We start from the raw sequence: 15,864 nt of genomic DNA, 5'->3' as shown, positions 1-15,864 counted from the left end.
AAATTCTTTGCTGTGAGGGCGGTGAGGTCCTGGCCCAGGTTGCCCAGAGAAGCTGCGGCTGCCCCATCCCTGGAGGTGTTCAAGGCCAGGTTGGACGGGGCTTGGAGCAACCTGGTCTAGTGGGAGGTGTCCCTGCCCAGGGCAGGGGGGTGAAACTAGATGATCTTTAAGGTCCCTTCTAACTCGAACCATTCTATGATTCTATGAAATCCTCCAAAAGAGACAGGACACCAGCCTGGCTTGTGGCATCCACACTACACACGATGTCTTTTCACCTTTTCAGTGCCTTTTCCACAGTCTGGCCAGAGTGCAGGTTTGAATGGGCTAGCTGACTGGAACACAGGAAATAAATAAAAGTCAGAAACTATCTCTAATCTGCAGAGCACCTGATACTGAATGCCTCCCGGTACTGAAGGGACTCTTTAGAGCAATGTTTTGTCAGCATCCACATACAAGTTTTGCTGTGAGGCCAACCTTTTCTGCCAGGTATATTGGAGAGGCTCAATCTGATCCCAGCAGCATTTGTTGTGTGTGTGTTTGTGTGCGTATATGAAAGATCACCTATGCCGCTAGGTGAACTGAGCTACGGCTTTATCAGTGGAGGACTGAAAAGTCTATTACACTGGATAAGAATAAGAGTTTATCAGCTGTAATCATGATTTGGGCTCCCAGTGTGTATTAATACAGCATCTTCTATGCATCAAAAGAATATCTGCATAATTGTACAGATACATCAGGGATAGAGGTTAAGCAGATGCTTCTAGCAAGGAGTTTCTGCCATTCTGTTTGTTAAGAGTCTGTTTTCTCATTCTACCCCCAAGCTAGCACAATAAACATATAATCTCTCTTCCTCCCCTCTACCATCCTTCCACCTTCACTCTTCTTGTCTCTTCACTATTTCCTTTCCTTTGTGTCAATAAACATGATCTACAATCCCAGCCAACTCTTTTGGCTTCAGTCAAAAATTAAGATTCTAGAAAAAAAAAACAACCCTACTGATTAATCCTTGAGAATCATCATTCCTTAAGTTTCTGTTAGTAAACTATCCAAGGTGTCTTGGGGATGTATGCAAGAAAGTTTGGGGCTATATTCAACAAAGTTAAGATTCTGCCAGCTGTTAGCTGTTACTTTGCTTACTTTTAGATGTTTGCTATTCTGAATAAAAATCAAAGCCCACAGGCAGCAAATACAGAAGGGTTATCCAAAGAAACTGCCCGCCGAATGGGGAGCTTGCCAACAGGGCAACCTAACTACAGATGTATGAACAAGTTACCACGGAAACTATCTGAGTGCATGTTCTTAGCCTGCAGCAAAAGTGAGGTAATTTGAGTGAGGTTAGCAGGCAATAAGAGAGCTTGTTATGTCTAATTAGCTAAATGCGTTCTTACAGCTCTTCCTACCCACTGGCCATTTAAGATTTTTTTAATTTTTCTCTCTCAGCACATTCATTTCTCATTGTTATCCCCTTCCTATGTAGTTCTTCAGACTCAACATTTTATTATGAATTGTCCATGATGGCGGATCACATCACAGGATGGAGTTAAGTGGATGCTCCTTATGCAGCTGTCATTCCTGTTTTAAGATTCTTATGTCATGGGCCTCATTCTTTCAGTGTTCCTGTGACCAAGAAAAGACCCTTTGCTCATCCATGAGCTCTCCTTTCAGCACATTAAAAAGGAGCTGAAAAGTAAGGCTCCAGTGATGCTCCCATGATTTTTTTCAGTCAACTCATATTCTGCAAAAGTGTAATATTTTGCCTGAACTAATATTGACATGGGGAAGATCAATGTCATTAGTTTAGTAAAGATACTGTGCAAGTACTTTCCATAATGAGATTGTTTGACAAACTTTCCCAATAAACTTCAAAATTACTAAACCCTCAAAATTAATTACACGTTCTAGGAAAAAAAATACACAACAGGTTGCCACCCCCTTTCCTGATGCGACATCCCCTGTCGGTGTCTTGGGTAAATTTTTCTTAGAAAAGCAATACATGCAATAGGTGGAAAGGTGAAACATTGTTTTGTAAATTGTGCATAAGGCACTTTAATACCTCATACATTTGCAACACTTGCTTACTTCAGCAAACAACTTCTGAAAAAAAAAACTATTAAATTATTCCATTGCAGTCCAAATCTCTATAAATCCACTATATCTTCCTCTGCCTCCCTTCTGTTGAATACCCACTTCAGCAGCCTGGACAGAATCCCTGGATCTCAGCAGATGACAATTGCATGGAGATGGAGGGAGAAGGGAAAGCTTTGCTTCAATTTTCTTCTCACTGCCAGGAACGTAGCATGGTATTCTCTGTTTGCCCGCAAGCTCTGTCTGGGAGCAAGTTTAGAAGTGAAAACTCTACACTGAGGTACATGTGCATTGCACTCCACATAGTGTGAAGGAATACGTGGTGCCAAGACACACGGCACTATTCACTGCATTTGGAACAGATTTTTTTTTTTTTTCTGTGATTCTTTTTACTCCGGTGTTGAAAGCTCATATTCAGCTTAAGCATAAAGGGAACTTTCAGAGTTTAATTCCGGTAGTCTGTTGATATGTCTAAAAATGACACATTTAACTGAACACAATTTTTTGATGCTTTGACTCAAAAGATTATTACAGTTGTGTGAATCACCAATATTTTTGTTTGTTTGTATGGGTTTTTTTTTTACTTCATTTACAGTTCTCTTTCGTGACTATATGTACAAACACACACAAATAAATATACAGCTGTTTCTGCTTCTTCCTTGTCTTCCATTTAGCTTTCCAGATTTACATTTCTGATCTCCTCCAAATTTCTTATATAACGTCTCCCAATCCTCAGACAACTGTTGAAAATAGCACACTGAAAGCAACACTCTGTTCTGCCCTCCTCACTGACTCCTGCTCTGGTTTTGATCTTCTCATGTCTGTGGAGTGTTTTAAGGAAAAAAAAAAATAAATTGCTGTTAGAGGCCATGTAACTCCTATCTTCAAATTAATATAATGACATGAGATTTACATATGTTACCATGTATTAGGTGGATTTACTCAGTACCCAGTCTGCTTAGTGACTGAGCCTTAATGAAGAACTGAATTCAATAGACTAGTGAAGTTTTAATGTCTAACACATAAATAAAAATAGCCCACACCTCTCTATAGATAGATAAAAACAGGGGGTGGCTGTACTGGACTGATAATTGACTTGTGTTCACAAAACAATAGAAATCACTTGCAGTGTTAAAATAAGAGTTCAGCGCTACTATTTGCTTAAAAAAAAAGTCTAAATGGTACATTTGCAGCTCTTTTTATGTGTAAGTTTTTTAATATCTATCTGTTGTTAGCAGATTACAATTTATTTTTTTGTTGTTGCTTACAAAAAATTGAAAAGATTTTCCTTTCTTGTGAACTTTAAACTGCTATTCTGAGATTTTTTTACCTACAAAAACCTGGTGTCCTCCTGTGGATGTTCCAAGATGAACTCATGTAGAGACATCTGCTTTTTTGCAACCTTCTTATGGCCATCTATGTCTTCAGCTGAGTGTTGCAATCAAAGTACCTTTAAAGATGATGGACAATTTAGAAAATTGTCAGATCGCTGAAAAATGCTTTGAGCAATTGACCCGTACTTGTTCATCTTGAAGACTGATGCTAAGGATTTAACGCTTCCACATTCTCTTCAAATTAGACCTAGAGCTATTGCTGACTGATTCAGGATCATGGGTTTTGAGTATCCAATTCAGTCAGATCCTGAGGCCATCTCTCTAGAAACATTTCCTGGTATAAAGATACTTTACCCCACTCATCTGTCTTGCTTTTGACAAGATAAAGCCAGAAAAGTACAGTCTGTAGTAGAGAAGAACAACTGATTCCGTTGTAATTTTTACATCAAATGAGATGTTGATTAAATGATTTTGCATTACAGCAGTCAAATAATGAAGTAACATTATCACAAGTTGGAAACAATACACCTTGGAGACTTATGTGGTTCACTTGTTTTGTGACTATTCAACTCCACGGATGATGTTTCTCTTACTCAAAATATTTGCCCAAAGCAGGAATGAAATTACCTGGAGATATATTATAAGAATATTGTGTATCCAAATTGTGGAAAACAAAAAATCCAAAAAGGGAGAGAAATACTAGACAGAAATCAGTGCTGGGCAATAATCTCCATCACAAAAGATGCTAAAAATCTCCAGAAATTTTTTAAGTGTGAATTAGCATTGGATCTTAAATTTATTTTTTTTTCCTATGAAAAAGGGTGAGACAGTTACATTTAATGAAATAGCTAGCCATAGCTTAGAGTTTTCATATAATAGCGTAACCATGACCGTAGCAGTTCAGAGAAAATATCAGGCTAATCTAGTAGTGGTGAATAGTGAAGAGCATAAGAACAAGTGTTCAGTGATGCTTCATCACATTACTTTCTCAGCCCTCAACAATTTTCAGTTCCCTTGGATCGAATGATTTTTCCTGGCTCAAAACAGGGAGTTTAAGTGTGTTTCATGTCCCACTTTAGGGGCTAACCAGGTAAGAAGGGCATAATTTGGGACTGATGAATCTCACCAGTTTTGTCTAGAAATTTGATTTTTTGCAAGAATATTATACAATTTTCCTTTAAAAAAGGAGCAAATTAGTTTTACAATACCACACTCTCCATACTCCATCCCTTAAAGATATGCCACAAAGCTCATCACAGAAGCCCAAGACAGTTCTATTATTTTCTGCATTGCTAAAGCTGCATTTTCCTTCCTGTCCAAATGCAAAGGGCCAGGTATGAGTGGAGGGGAAGCAATATCTAAGCCTCAGTAATGCAAATGCCTTCCCAGGTTGGAACAGCTGATGGTGTGAGATGTGTAGCACTGTGCCACATGCTATTGCCATACCATCTAGTCTGTCAAGGCATAAGTTCACACAACAAGACCACATTTAGCAGCCTTCCAGTACCTAAAGGGGGCCTACAGGAAAGATGGGGAGGAACTGTTTACTAGGGAGTGTAGTGATAGGACAAGGGGTAATGGTTTTAAACTGAAAGAGGGTAGATTTAGATTAGATATTAGGAAGAAATTCTTTACTCTGAGCGTGGTGAGCCCCTGGCCCAGGTTGCCCAGCGAAGCTGTAGGTGCCTCATAGACTCATAGAACTACAGGGTTGGAAGGGACCTCTGGACATCATCTAGTCCAACCCCCCTGCCAGAGCAGGGTCACCTTAGAGCAGATTGCACAGCAATGCCTCCAGGCAGGTTTTGAATGTCTCCAGAGATGGAGACTCCACCACCTCTCTGGGCAGCCTGTGCCAGGGCTCTGCCACCCTCAGGGTAAAGAATTTCCTCCTCATGTTTAGGTGGAACTTCCTATGCTCAAGTTTGTGCCCAATACCTCTTGTCCTGTCCCCGGGCACCACTGAAAAGAGCCTGGCCCCATCCTCCTGACACCCACCCTTGAAGTATTTGTAAGTGTTGATAAGGTCCCCCCTCAGCTGTCTTTTTTCCAGACTGAAGAGACCCAAATCCCTCAGCCTTTCTTCATAAGAGAGGTGTTCCTGTCCCCTAATCATCTTGGTAGCCCTTTGCTGTTCCCTCTCCAGCAGTTCCCTGTCCCTCTTGAACCGGGGAGCACAGAACTGGACACAGTACTCCAGGTGCGGCCTCACCAATGCAGAGTAGAGGGGGAGGATGACCTCCCTCGACCTGCTGGCCACAGTCTTCTTGAGGTACCTCTCATGTTTCTGCAGCATGTTACTCATTTACTGCTCAGGCTTCTGAAATGAGGTATCTGCTTCCCTGGGACTGAGTTGAAAAATAAGGTGCACATGTTTGGTAGAATGAAAAGTGCTGGTTTGTGTCAGCAGAAACTAGATGTGAATTTTGTGGCCAAATCAAATTTGTAGCTGTAATGTATACAGTTGTGAATGGGATCATACATAAAGGTCAAAATGTTAATGTTTGCAGAAGGAAAAGTTTCAAAAATTCTAACTTTAAGCAATAATTTATTTTAAAATTAATTTAAAATTCTGAAACAAAGCAGAATATTTATGTTGAGGAAGATGGAAACTGGAGATTCTAACACCAAGATTTTTGTTTCACTTTTTCATTTATTGTGCATTTGTTTAGACCTGAAACATAGTCATATTGAATTTCTGGCCTCAAAGAGTAAACACTGGTTACCCACAAAGCCTAGTATTCAACATTTCTTTCAGCATGAATTGATTTCCACTTGATCTTGTTTTTTCCCCTCCTTTCAGGGATGTCATTGCTCCGTGGCAAGAATATGATAGACAGTTTATAAATCATTGAATCGTAGAACCGTCAGGGTCGGAAGGGACCTTAAAGATCATCCAGTTCCAACCTCGCTGCCATGGGCAGTGACATCTCCCACTAGATCAGGCTGCTCAGAGCCCCGTCCAGCCTGGCCTTAAAAACTTCCAGGGATGGGGCTTCCACCACCTCTCTGGGTAACCTGTTCCAGTGTCTCACCACCCTCATGGTGAAGAACTTCTTCCTAACGCCCAATCTGAATCATCCCATCTCTAGTTTTAATCCATTCCCTCTAGTCCTACCATTACCCAACATCCTAAAAAGTCCCTCATCAGCTTTCTTGTTTGGTAAATATCGGTAAAAAGTTACCTTGTAGGGTAAATATCTGAAGAAAGAAAAGAAGGGTGAAAGGACTGGGACATTTTTTTTTCTTCTTTTTTTAAAAAATATATTCCACGACAAATACTGTGTGAACAAATAACAACAGTTAACAATGACAGTCCAAGGGCAGAGGTAGATTATTGATCTATTTAGTTTCTTTGTACTGTCCTTCTTGGATCCAGATATTTTTATGTTCTGCCTATGGAGGCCAATGATTGGCAGTGTCTCCCCACCCACCGTTCAGCCCGGGTGGCTTTGTGCTCTCCGTTTGGTTGTGCAGGAGCTGACCTTAGTGGGGAACTGGCTGTCTTAAAGATGGCAGCTCATCCATCACAGTTTTCACAGGCTGTCAGCGTTGCATTTAATTTCACTTGTAATTTTCCAAGGGAGGTTTGCAAAAGCCACAAACAGAATCTTAATGGTATAAAATGTGGTCTGTAGCCAGTGAATACTTCCTGTTTGTATGAAGCTGCGCTGTGTTCCAGCTGCCCTGAACTCTCCAGAGATGAGAAACTCCCAAATTCAGCCTACAGTCCCATGTACTATCCACAGTCCTCATGCAGTTGTAAGAGTCACATCTTCCCTCTCAACTCTCATGTGCCCCAATGGACACTCAGAACCATGCACTCTGCAAGGAAGACGTGAGGAGACTGTTTTTCTGTGGCTCACGCACCAAGTTCATGCCCATTTTAAGGGCTTGTCCTTCTGAAGGATCTTGCTCTTTGGTTACGCTGAAAACTTCAGTGCCCTGTTTCTGTAAGTCCTGATCCACCCCCCCACACATTCCCCCTCACCAAGACAATCACAGTTTTTAAAGTTTGGATCAGATTCAGGAACCTTCTGCCAGCTCTTAAATTTTCATTTTTTCATTATCTTCGCTGCACCTTCAGTCTTCCACCTTCATTCACTTCTTAAAGTTTACCAGCAAAGGAACGAGCTAAATTGGAATCAATATAACCAGAATTATACTCTGGGAAACAATGCCAGTTTCAATCAGAGAGGGTTACTCTAAAGATGAGATATAAAGCCCTGCTTCCCAGATATATGTTCAATAGAATGACCTCGCTCCCTGACCTGTCTGTTCGTGTCATGCTGACAGATCATATCTTCTTCTGGCACAGACCCACAGAAGCTGCAATTTGTCAACAAGTCCCTGAGCTGTGCAGATCTGGGATGGATTTTTATGATATAGTTTCTCTTCTGGTGATAAGAAGGGAACAAGGTAAATCCCTGGAATTATGTGGGCGTCAGTGACCTCATCAAGGGCTTTATCCCTTGTTTCTCATTCCTTAGGTGTCTAGCCTCTTGACCAAATGATGAACCGAAAGAAAAATGTCTATTTTTCCTCTAGACATCTCTCTATATTTACAATTTCTTCAGCAATCAGATTAGTTAAACTACTATAGCTATATTTTCATTGATGCTGGAAGCAGCGGTGGTAATTATGACAGCATTAGATTTCAGAGATGCCTTGAAGCAGAGATTTCAGCCTTGAAGCTGAAAAACTTCAACTAAATGTCCTGAAATTGTTTGTGCCAGGTGTCCTCCTCATGCTGAATTATTCCATAAAATTTCACCAAAGCAGTTAACCAGTTCCTGAGGGCAAGATATAAGAAAAATACCATGCTTTGAAATGAACAATTGCCATTAGTAACTTTAATGTTGACTTTTTAATCTGGCAGGAAACTGGAGTCCAAAACAAAACTTTTGCTGCTTTTTATAGAAATCTAGCCAAATTTGGCCAAGTTACAAGCCTCCAGCCACACAGATACTAGAAGGATGTTTTTCTGTAAAATTTATTTCTCCTGAGTTTTCTCCAGTTCCCACAGCTCTCAGCAGTTCTGTTTCATTACAGAGCATAGCATGTCTTCCCTGCAGTTGTTCTTCCTTGCAGGTGGAAGAAAACATAGTTTGATCCTAGAAAAGGCAGGGGAAAAAAAGAAAAAAAAAAAAAGAGCTGAACAAAGGAGGAATTAGATGCACAAAGACTAGAAAATCATGGAGCAAAGGGAAGGGTAATTTTTTATATTTGAGTATTGCTGTGCTTGCGCCCTAATTATATTTACGACCTTACCATTCTTTAACATAAGGATGTTTCAATTTATGTGCTTTCTTTTTTTCCTTTTAGGTAATGAATGCACAAAATCTTCACTGAAACTGCAGCTCTGTGCAATCATTTGCTCAGAACTGCAGTGTTTTTAACAAAATAAAATAAAAAATCCTTCTGCGGCTCAAAAAGGCATAGCAAGAAAAAAAATGATTATAAAATCCAAAAAAGAACAAAATAGTCTTCTATCCAGACAATCAATTTCACAATGGTGCCCAATAGACATATTGAACCACACATTTTGCTTACACAGCTGCCCAGAGAAAAACAAGGACCATATTGCTACCCATCTCCTTTTGCTAAAGGTTGGAAATTATAGCAGTTGGAAAGCGGTAAAAATCTTTCATTGTGTCAGTGAGTATTATTCAGGTTGGCACGCAACACCCCTGCTTATCCTTACGGTTTTCTTAATTAAATTAAGGTTATACCTGTAGCTTAAAGGAATGATCCTACTAATGTTAAAAAGTTCGTGACTCAATGCAAAGGTGACGGGGAGGAATTCTGTGGTCTGTGTTATGCAGGTATGTGGTCAGTGCAGATTTACCTCTAGGCTGGAATGAATTAATTTTCTGTTTTATCCAAAATCCTGTTTCATACTCTGTCCATCTTTGTGGATAGGTACAAAAAACGCATGGTAATGTCATAACTTTATCATAAGGGGCATTTTCCTCATGGTAGGTATGAGAGAGTTTGTTTGTATCGTGAAACACCAGGGTTTTTTTCCCTAATAAATATAAATGGCACTTTTGGGGGCATGAAGACACAAATAAGAAAAAAAAAAAAACCAAACAAGATTAATCTTGTGGTAGACAGCAGCAATTCAGACATTTCATAGCCTATTATGCAGCCTTTCACAAGGCTATCTGAAACTACTTTTTTTGTCTTTTTATCCAGAGGGTCGGTAACTCACTTGAATAAATCATGATATCCAAATACAAATAAAAACAAAGTCTGGAATTTCTGACCTAGAATTTGAATATACACTGTATATTTAATTTGTACAGTTCCTTCATTCAGCTTTATGTTCAAATACTGAAAAGAAAGAACAGTCTACTGGCTGGAAAGCTAGCTTAACATTTAGAACCTCGTAGGGTTTGCACCTTGTTTTGCTGCAGACCTGCTACAAGTTACTGGATGAGCTCCCAAAGTGCAAAAAGTCCCGCAAGTGTTAGGCAGTGGTACTCCTTATGATAAGCATTTAAACTCTGTTTAAACCATACATCATTCAGCATGCTGAGCACCCTTCCATTTAGCAGGCTGGCAGGTCAAACTCCAAGAGGCAGCCAATACGGAAATTCTAGGAATAAGATGCCTGTTTTTCAAAATTCAAGCAAATTAAAAAAAGAGCTGCCTTGGATCCCTCTGGATTCATGGTGATTCCTCCCTTGTAGTTCCTGAAAATACAAATACGCATTTCCTCCACGTTTTCTGAGAACAGTAATAGACAAGGCCACTTAGGAAATATGAGCTGAAAGACAAATAGATTTGGAACCTTTGTACAGCTCAGGTGTGAGCAAAGTGATAGAATTACAGGCCTGCCAAGACCAAAACACTTAAAGGCATGCTCAGAAATTAATGTGACTGAAAAATCTTAAGGTATGAAAGCTGGTATGCTTAAAGAGTCAAGTTGCCTTCAGGATTAGATTAATGCTGAACAGAGATTTTCTAGGACCTTGATTCTATGGAAGTCTTTTCGGCCATCCATTCCAGTCTGTGGAATAAAGGTACCAACATTATGAAACTGTACAGGATTACTGCACTAAAGAGAGGAAATGCATGGAAAAATTGATGCATTAGAGTCAGGGAAATAATATACCTGAGCACATGAATATTGTCAGTATGCTCTGTTTAAACATCTCCTGGATTCAATCTGATCCTTTCAGTCTTGATTCTTCTCTGTCCAGTACTGTTAGAATATTTTCCTGTAAAAGTAATTTGCTTGTATCCAAAAAGTCAGATTACATGTACTGTAGTGTTCTCATGTTGATTCATGTTCCGTGCATTAGGTGATATTTGTGGAATTTTCTTTTCCTTGTAGGTCTCAACTGAAGAAGGAATGAGCCTAGCCAGGGAATACTCCTGCTCCTTTTTTGAGACTTCTGCTGCCCTCCGCTTCTACATTGATGATGTCTTTCATGGACTAGTTAGGGAAATCCGAAGAAAAGAATCCTTGCTGCCCATGGTAGAGAAGAAGATGAAGAGGAAGGATAGTCTGTGGCGGAAACTGAAAGGATCCCTGAAAAAAAAAAAGGAAAGTACAACCTGATGGCAATTCCCCATGAGCCACCCATCAGGAGCTGACCACAGTAACATGTAACAGTTCAAAAAGGCAGCATTGATACAACATCTTCCAGACCAGGTCCTGGAGTTCCTTCCCTTCAGCCCTCATGCAGAAGTAGCTCCTTGAAGGCCCAATTCATGGTTGCCCTGTGGCTCCTCTGTATTATAGGTAAAGTCACTTAGCATACTCTCCCATCCCTTCTCTGCAAATCTGAGTGGAGAAAATACTGTGGTTTTTCATCTGTGGCCCCTGGCTGGTCTTCAAACACTAGGAATTAAGCCAGCATCCAAGGCAGAACCAGCTTCCACCAGCTCTAGGACAAGGGACGCACTTATTGCCTCCTCTCTACATGCATGGGTCATTTCACCATCCTAGGAATGAATAACATTGATTTCAATGGACATTTTGACTGTTACAGACTTTAGGATTTGACCTTCAGCTTTGCACTCGCATCTAGGTTTAGGGTTAGACTGTGTTCAGCCTGCACATGTGTGTCTGTATGTGAATATGTGTGTGTGTGTGAACCAGACCCAAAGGGAATGCTGGGGGCTCCCAATTTTGACCCTGTAGAGCCTTGGCCTCGTAGTGTCCTTTCCATTTATAGCAGGAAGGGTTGGCACACATAGCACAAGTCACGCACATCACCTGCCTGGAGGCTGCAGGGCTACTGCTCTGTCTCCTCTGCTGTTACTCACCAGGACTGGATAGCAGAGGTGCAGTGTCCTACAGACATGCAATACATTAGAGTCACAGAATAGTCTGGGTTGAAAAAGACCTTTAAAGGTCATTTGATCCTCCCCCTCTACAATGAGCAGGGACATCTTCAATTAGGTCAGGTCACTCAGAGCCCTGTCCAACTTGACCTGGAATGTTTCCAGGGATGGGGCATCTCCCACCTCTCTGGGCAACCTGGGCCAGAGTTTCACCATTGTCCACACTCCTGTGTCCCACCAAGGAGCGCACAAAGGCACTGTCTCTCTGATAATTCCCAGAGTCCTCCCTAGAGCTGTGCAGCTCTGTCCCAGTGTGTGATAACATCTGTGATGTAACATTCAGCCCTCGACCTACTAAAGAATTGCATCAGGTCTGTCACCAGCTTTCACAGTCCTTGACCATCCAAGTGAATCATTTGATTGATCGGTTGGACAGGTTTTTTAAATACTCCTTTTTAAAGCTGGCATGAAGTAGATTACAGTTTAATCGACTTTTTCTCTTTTTTTTTTTTTCCCCAGACTTCTTTCATTATTGACTTTCTTTATAAATTTTACAGTTAAAACATACATACATTTTGTCAAAAAATAAAGATTGTGATTTCCATGAAACCACACCAGTAGTCAGTGTCATTTGTGTTTGTCCTGGAATAATAATTGATATCATTAGAAAAATATGTATGTTCATTACTAAAATTTCATTTATTCATTTTTCTTCTTTGATGATTTTTCAGGGTTTAAACAATTATATTTTGGATGATCTGGGGGCAGTTTATTTGTTTTGCTCTGTTAAATTTGAAAAGGTTATGGCTTCATGAAGAATTTCAGTTCATTAAAATTTGGTGGTTTGTTTTCCACTTTCCCTTCCTTTCAAAGAAATCCAGTGATTTTTTTTACTTGTCAAAAATCCTGTCAAAAGTACTACTTTACTGTATATAGTTAGGTAATATGTGGCTATATTTCTATTTTGGAAAGATTGTTTCAGAGGAATATTACAAACACATACATTTAAGACTAATATTCTGTTTCCTCCCTCCAACAGGTGAAGTCTGCAATTATACTACTGTAATTACTATTATTATTATTTTACCTGTATTGCCATAGAGATTTTAGGTCAAGCATCCTGGAGACAGAGAGATGTGTTTGTCCAAAGAGTTTATGAGCTAAGTATTGGTGGAGAGACAACAGGAGCCTGCACTGAACAGATGGCAGCTATGAGACAATAAATAACAAGGGGAAACATCTGTGACTTTACCAATGCTGCACATTACATAGAGGGGGATGAAGCCGTTGTTCCATGTGTAAAAGACCATAGAAATTAGTATCCTGAGAAACCTTGAAGGATGTTTATCGGTCTTTTTCAGGCAGATGCCTAAGCTTTGAGTTAGTTGAAAACCATTTAGCATTGGTTGTTATGTCATTTCACCCACCCCGCTGAGGGACACATATCAACACTGGCTTGGCTCTGTAGTTTTAGGGTTACCTTGCTTCGGGTCAGTTTGCGATACAGAAAAGGTTGCAGGAGAGGGCATAGATACAGTCTAAGATTAAGCCTTAAATGGATTCATAAATTAAACATGCCCATTCTCTGACACTCAGGTCATCTGGCATGGAGCAACATCTTTCCATGCTATTAAACTCTTTTAGCCTTCACAGCAGGGCTACCACACACAAACTGCAGTTGGAAGCGATTCCTGGACTATGCTACGTTCTGTACCATGCTCAGCAACTGCTTACAAAAGTGCTAGCCTGTCATGGTCCCAAGTGAGGGATCATTTTCACAATTTAACAGTATAGATGAGCTCGGGTACCTCCCTGATTATGTTCAATTTACTAGTACAGATAGAGCTTACATAGCCATATTTTCAGATGTACCAAGCCATCAGGTTGTCTCCACAATCAGCCCTTACATGACACATTTTGAAATATATTTGGTACTAGATTAATCTCTTCAAGAAGAATGAGGAATCATATCCTCTGAGGATCTTCTGCTATGTCTTCCATGAGCAATTTCAGGCATCTGAATATGCGTTGGGTAGAAAAGTCAGTATTTATCTCACTCCAGTTTCATCATGTAAAACTTGAGCATGACGTCTAGTTTTTAAGAGTCCCTCTTTGGTTAATAAAGGGAGAGAGGATCATCTGGCTGGTGATTTGCCCCATCTACCAGAGGGTAGAGGATGACTCACCCCCTGAAATGGCTGCCTCTTTCTGGTGACCATATGTCACTCCATAAAGAGCAGTTTGGTCTCCAAGCCTAACTTTTTGATGGCTAAATTCAGGTATGATTTGTCCACCCAATATTTACAGCAGAGAACAGTGTTGTAAATCCTTGGCATTGAATCCTGTCTCTGAAACACCTGGCCATCCTTTATTTTTTAAATTGGGAAAGTCTTTCTGATTTACCGTCACCCATTTCCTCGATAATCTATAATGCTTAACCTCAGTTAATTGAGCAGAGCTGATAGAAGTTATAGTCAGTGAGGATAACATAAGTCATAACTGCACAAGAGGCTGGGTGCAGATGCTTTACCTAATTAATCACTATGATTCCATCACAGTAGATTGTATTTCGTTGTCAAAGCTAGCTGACAGAATTAAAAAAAACAGCAGCTCTGTGTCTCAAGACTTTTCCGTCTCTGACTTGTGTCTCATCTCATCATGTCCAGAAAATCTGAAGAAGGAGACTGATCACTTTATTTTGCTGTGTTTTGTCTACAGTCCCATGAAAGTGGCAGATATAACTTACTTCACTGTCAGTCTGTGTTACAGCTGGACCATAATTCAGCTTCCTCCAGGACTATAATTAAAGCCAGCTAATAAATAAAATAAAATAATAACACTTTGCAAATGTATCCAAAGTGTCACTGGCAAATACATAATATATGGCAGTTAATTACCCTTCTTCCCAGTTATGGCATGTCACATGTTGTATCTAGTTGAGAAGTAATCTGGGGAAGGCTGTAAGTCAAGGTGGAATATTGCAAGACTTAACTTTTCTTTTTTCATGGGCTTTGCACACAGGTCTTAGGACTTAAGCACAGAAACCTTCTGTGTTCCATCAAACAGTCAGTTCATGAACTACATTAATAGTCTGATGTCTTTACAAATGATTGAAAATCATCTCTTTACACATGTAAAATATTGTATTTTGAGACTGAGTTGTAAGAATGCATAGCTGGAATGAAAAGAAGGAATTCTCCTCATTTTGTCCACTACATATATATACACAATATATATATGTAAACAGTATATATAAACAGTATATATAAACAATAATATATATAGTTTCTGTTTCTCATTCTTAGACTTTCTTAGACGTTTGATCCCTCCCTGTAACTTGACAGATAGAAAAATATATGCAACGAGCAAAAGATGGGCTTCAGCAGAGTTTAGTGTGTCTTAGTGATGATTTACACTCTAGAACTGTGTCAATGTCTTCTCCCAGATTGAATGTTACCGTCTCTGTGGGCCAGATTGTGATATTCGTGATAAACAAAATAGCTGCCGGCGGGCCTTCTTTTAGAGACAGTAAACAAAGGCACCTGCTGCAGCCACCTCAGAAGGTGATACTGAGATGATGATGTCAACTGTTAGAAATTAAACACAAGACTCTCAATTAATTTAATATAGATCACACAAAGTTTACAGTTAGCTATAGGAATGCACCAGTGTTTGCCTGAATTTGTACTGGCAATTGAAAGATGGATGTCTGGCACAGACAATTATGCTAATATAATTCAATTAAGTATACTTACAGTACTTAGCCATATTCAGACTTCCCCCTAAGGGACTATTATTTATACAAGTGTGCATCATGCACACTGCTCATTGTTTATGACTATGAAACAAATAGCAGAGGAAAGGAAAAATTACAGAATATGACTTCAGTACAGTATTAAAATCTGTGTTCTCACAAAATTGAATGGCAGTTGAACAGAGTACTGTCTTAGACCGATTCTGATCACCCTCCTTTTCAGCACAGTTTCTAGCTTGATGTGTTCCCTCAAGTATGTGGAGTTCCTTGGGATGTCTGTCTGACAGAATGATTTGTAATGGAGATGGCATTGCCTCACAGATGCTGTGAAAGTCACCCCAAGTGGCATTGCCCTGTACCTCCAGCCTGATTTATCACTCACCGATGCTCCTG

General features: G+C 40.0%; 1 protein-coding gene across 1 annotated transcript in view; it reads left to right on the top strand.

Annotated features, from left to right (window-relative positions):
* Window positions 1–10,989, top strand: part of RIT2 (Ras like without CAAX 2) — a 192,732-nt gene extending 181,743 nt beyond the window's left edge. Inside the window, exon 5 of the mRNA XM_054185924.1 lies at window positions 10,762–10,989. Coding sequence (XP_054041899.1) covers window positions 10,762–10,989 — 228 coding nt within the window. The remainder of the gene's footprint in view (window positions 1–10,761) is intronic.
* Window positions 10,990–15,864: the final 4,875 nt, after the last annotated feature.

Source organism: Rissa tridactyla, chromosome Z, assembly GCF_028500815.1.
Source record: "Rissa tridactyla isolate bRisTri1 chromosome Z, bRisTri1.patW.cur.20221130, whole genome shotgun sequence".
In the NCBI taxonomy this organism is placed as follows: Eukaryota; Metazoa; Chordata; class Aves; order Charadriiformes; family Laridae; genus Rissa; species Rissa tridactyla.
This window is presented reverse-complemented; position numbering and strand designations above follow the sequence as displayed.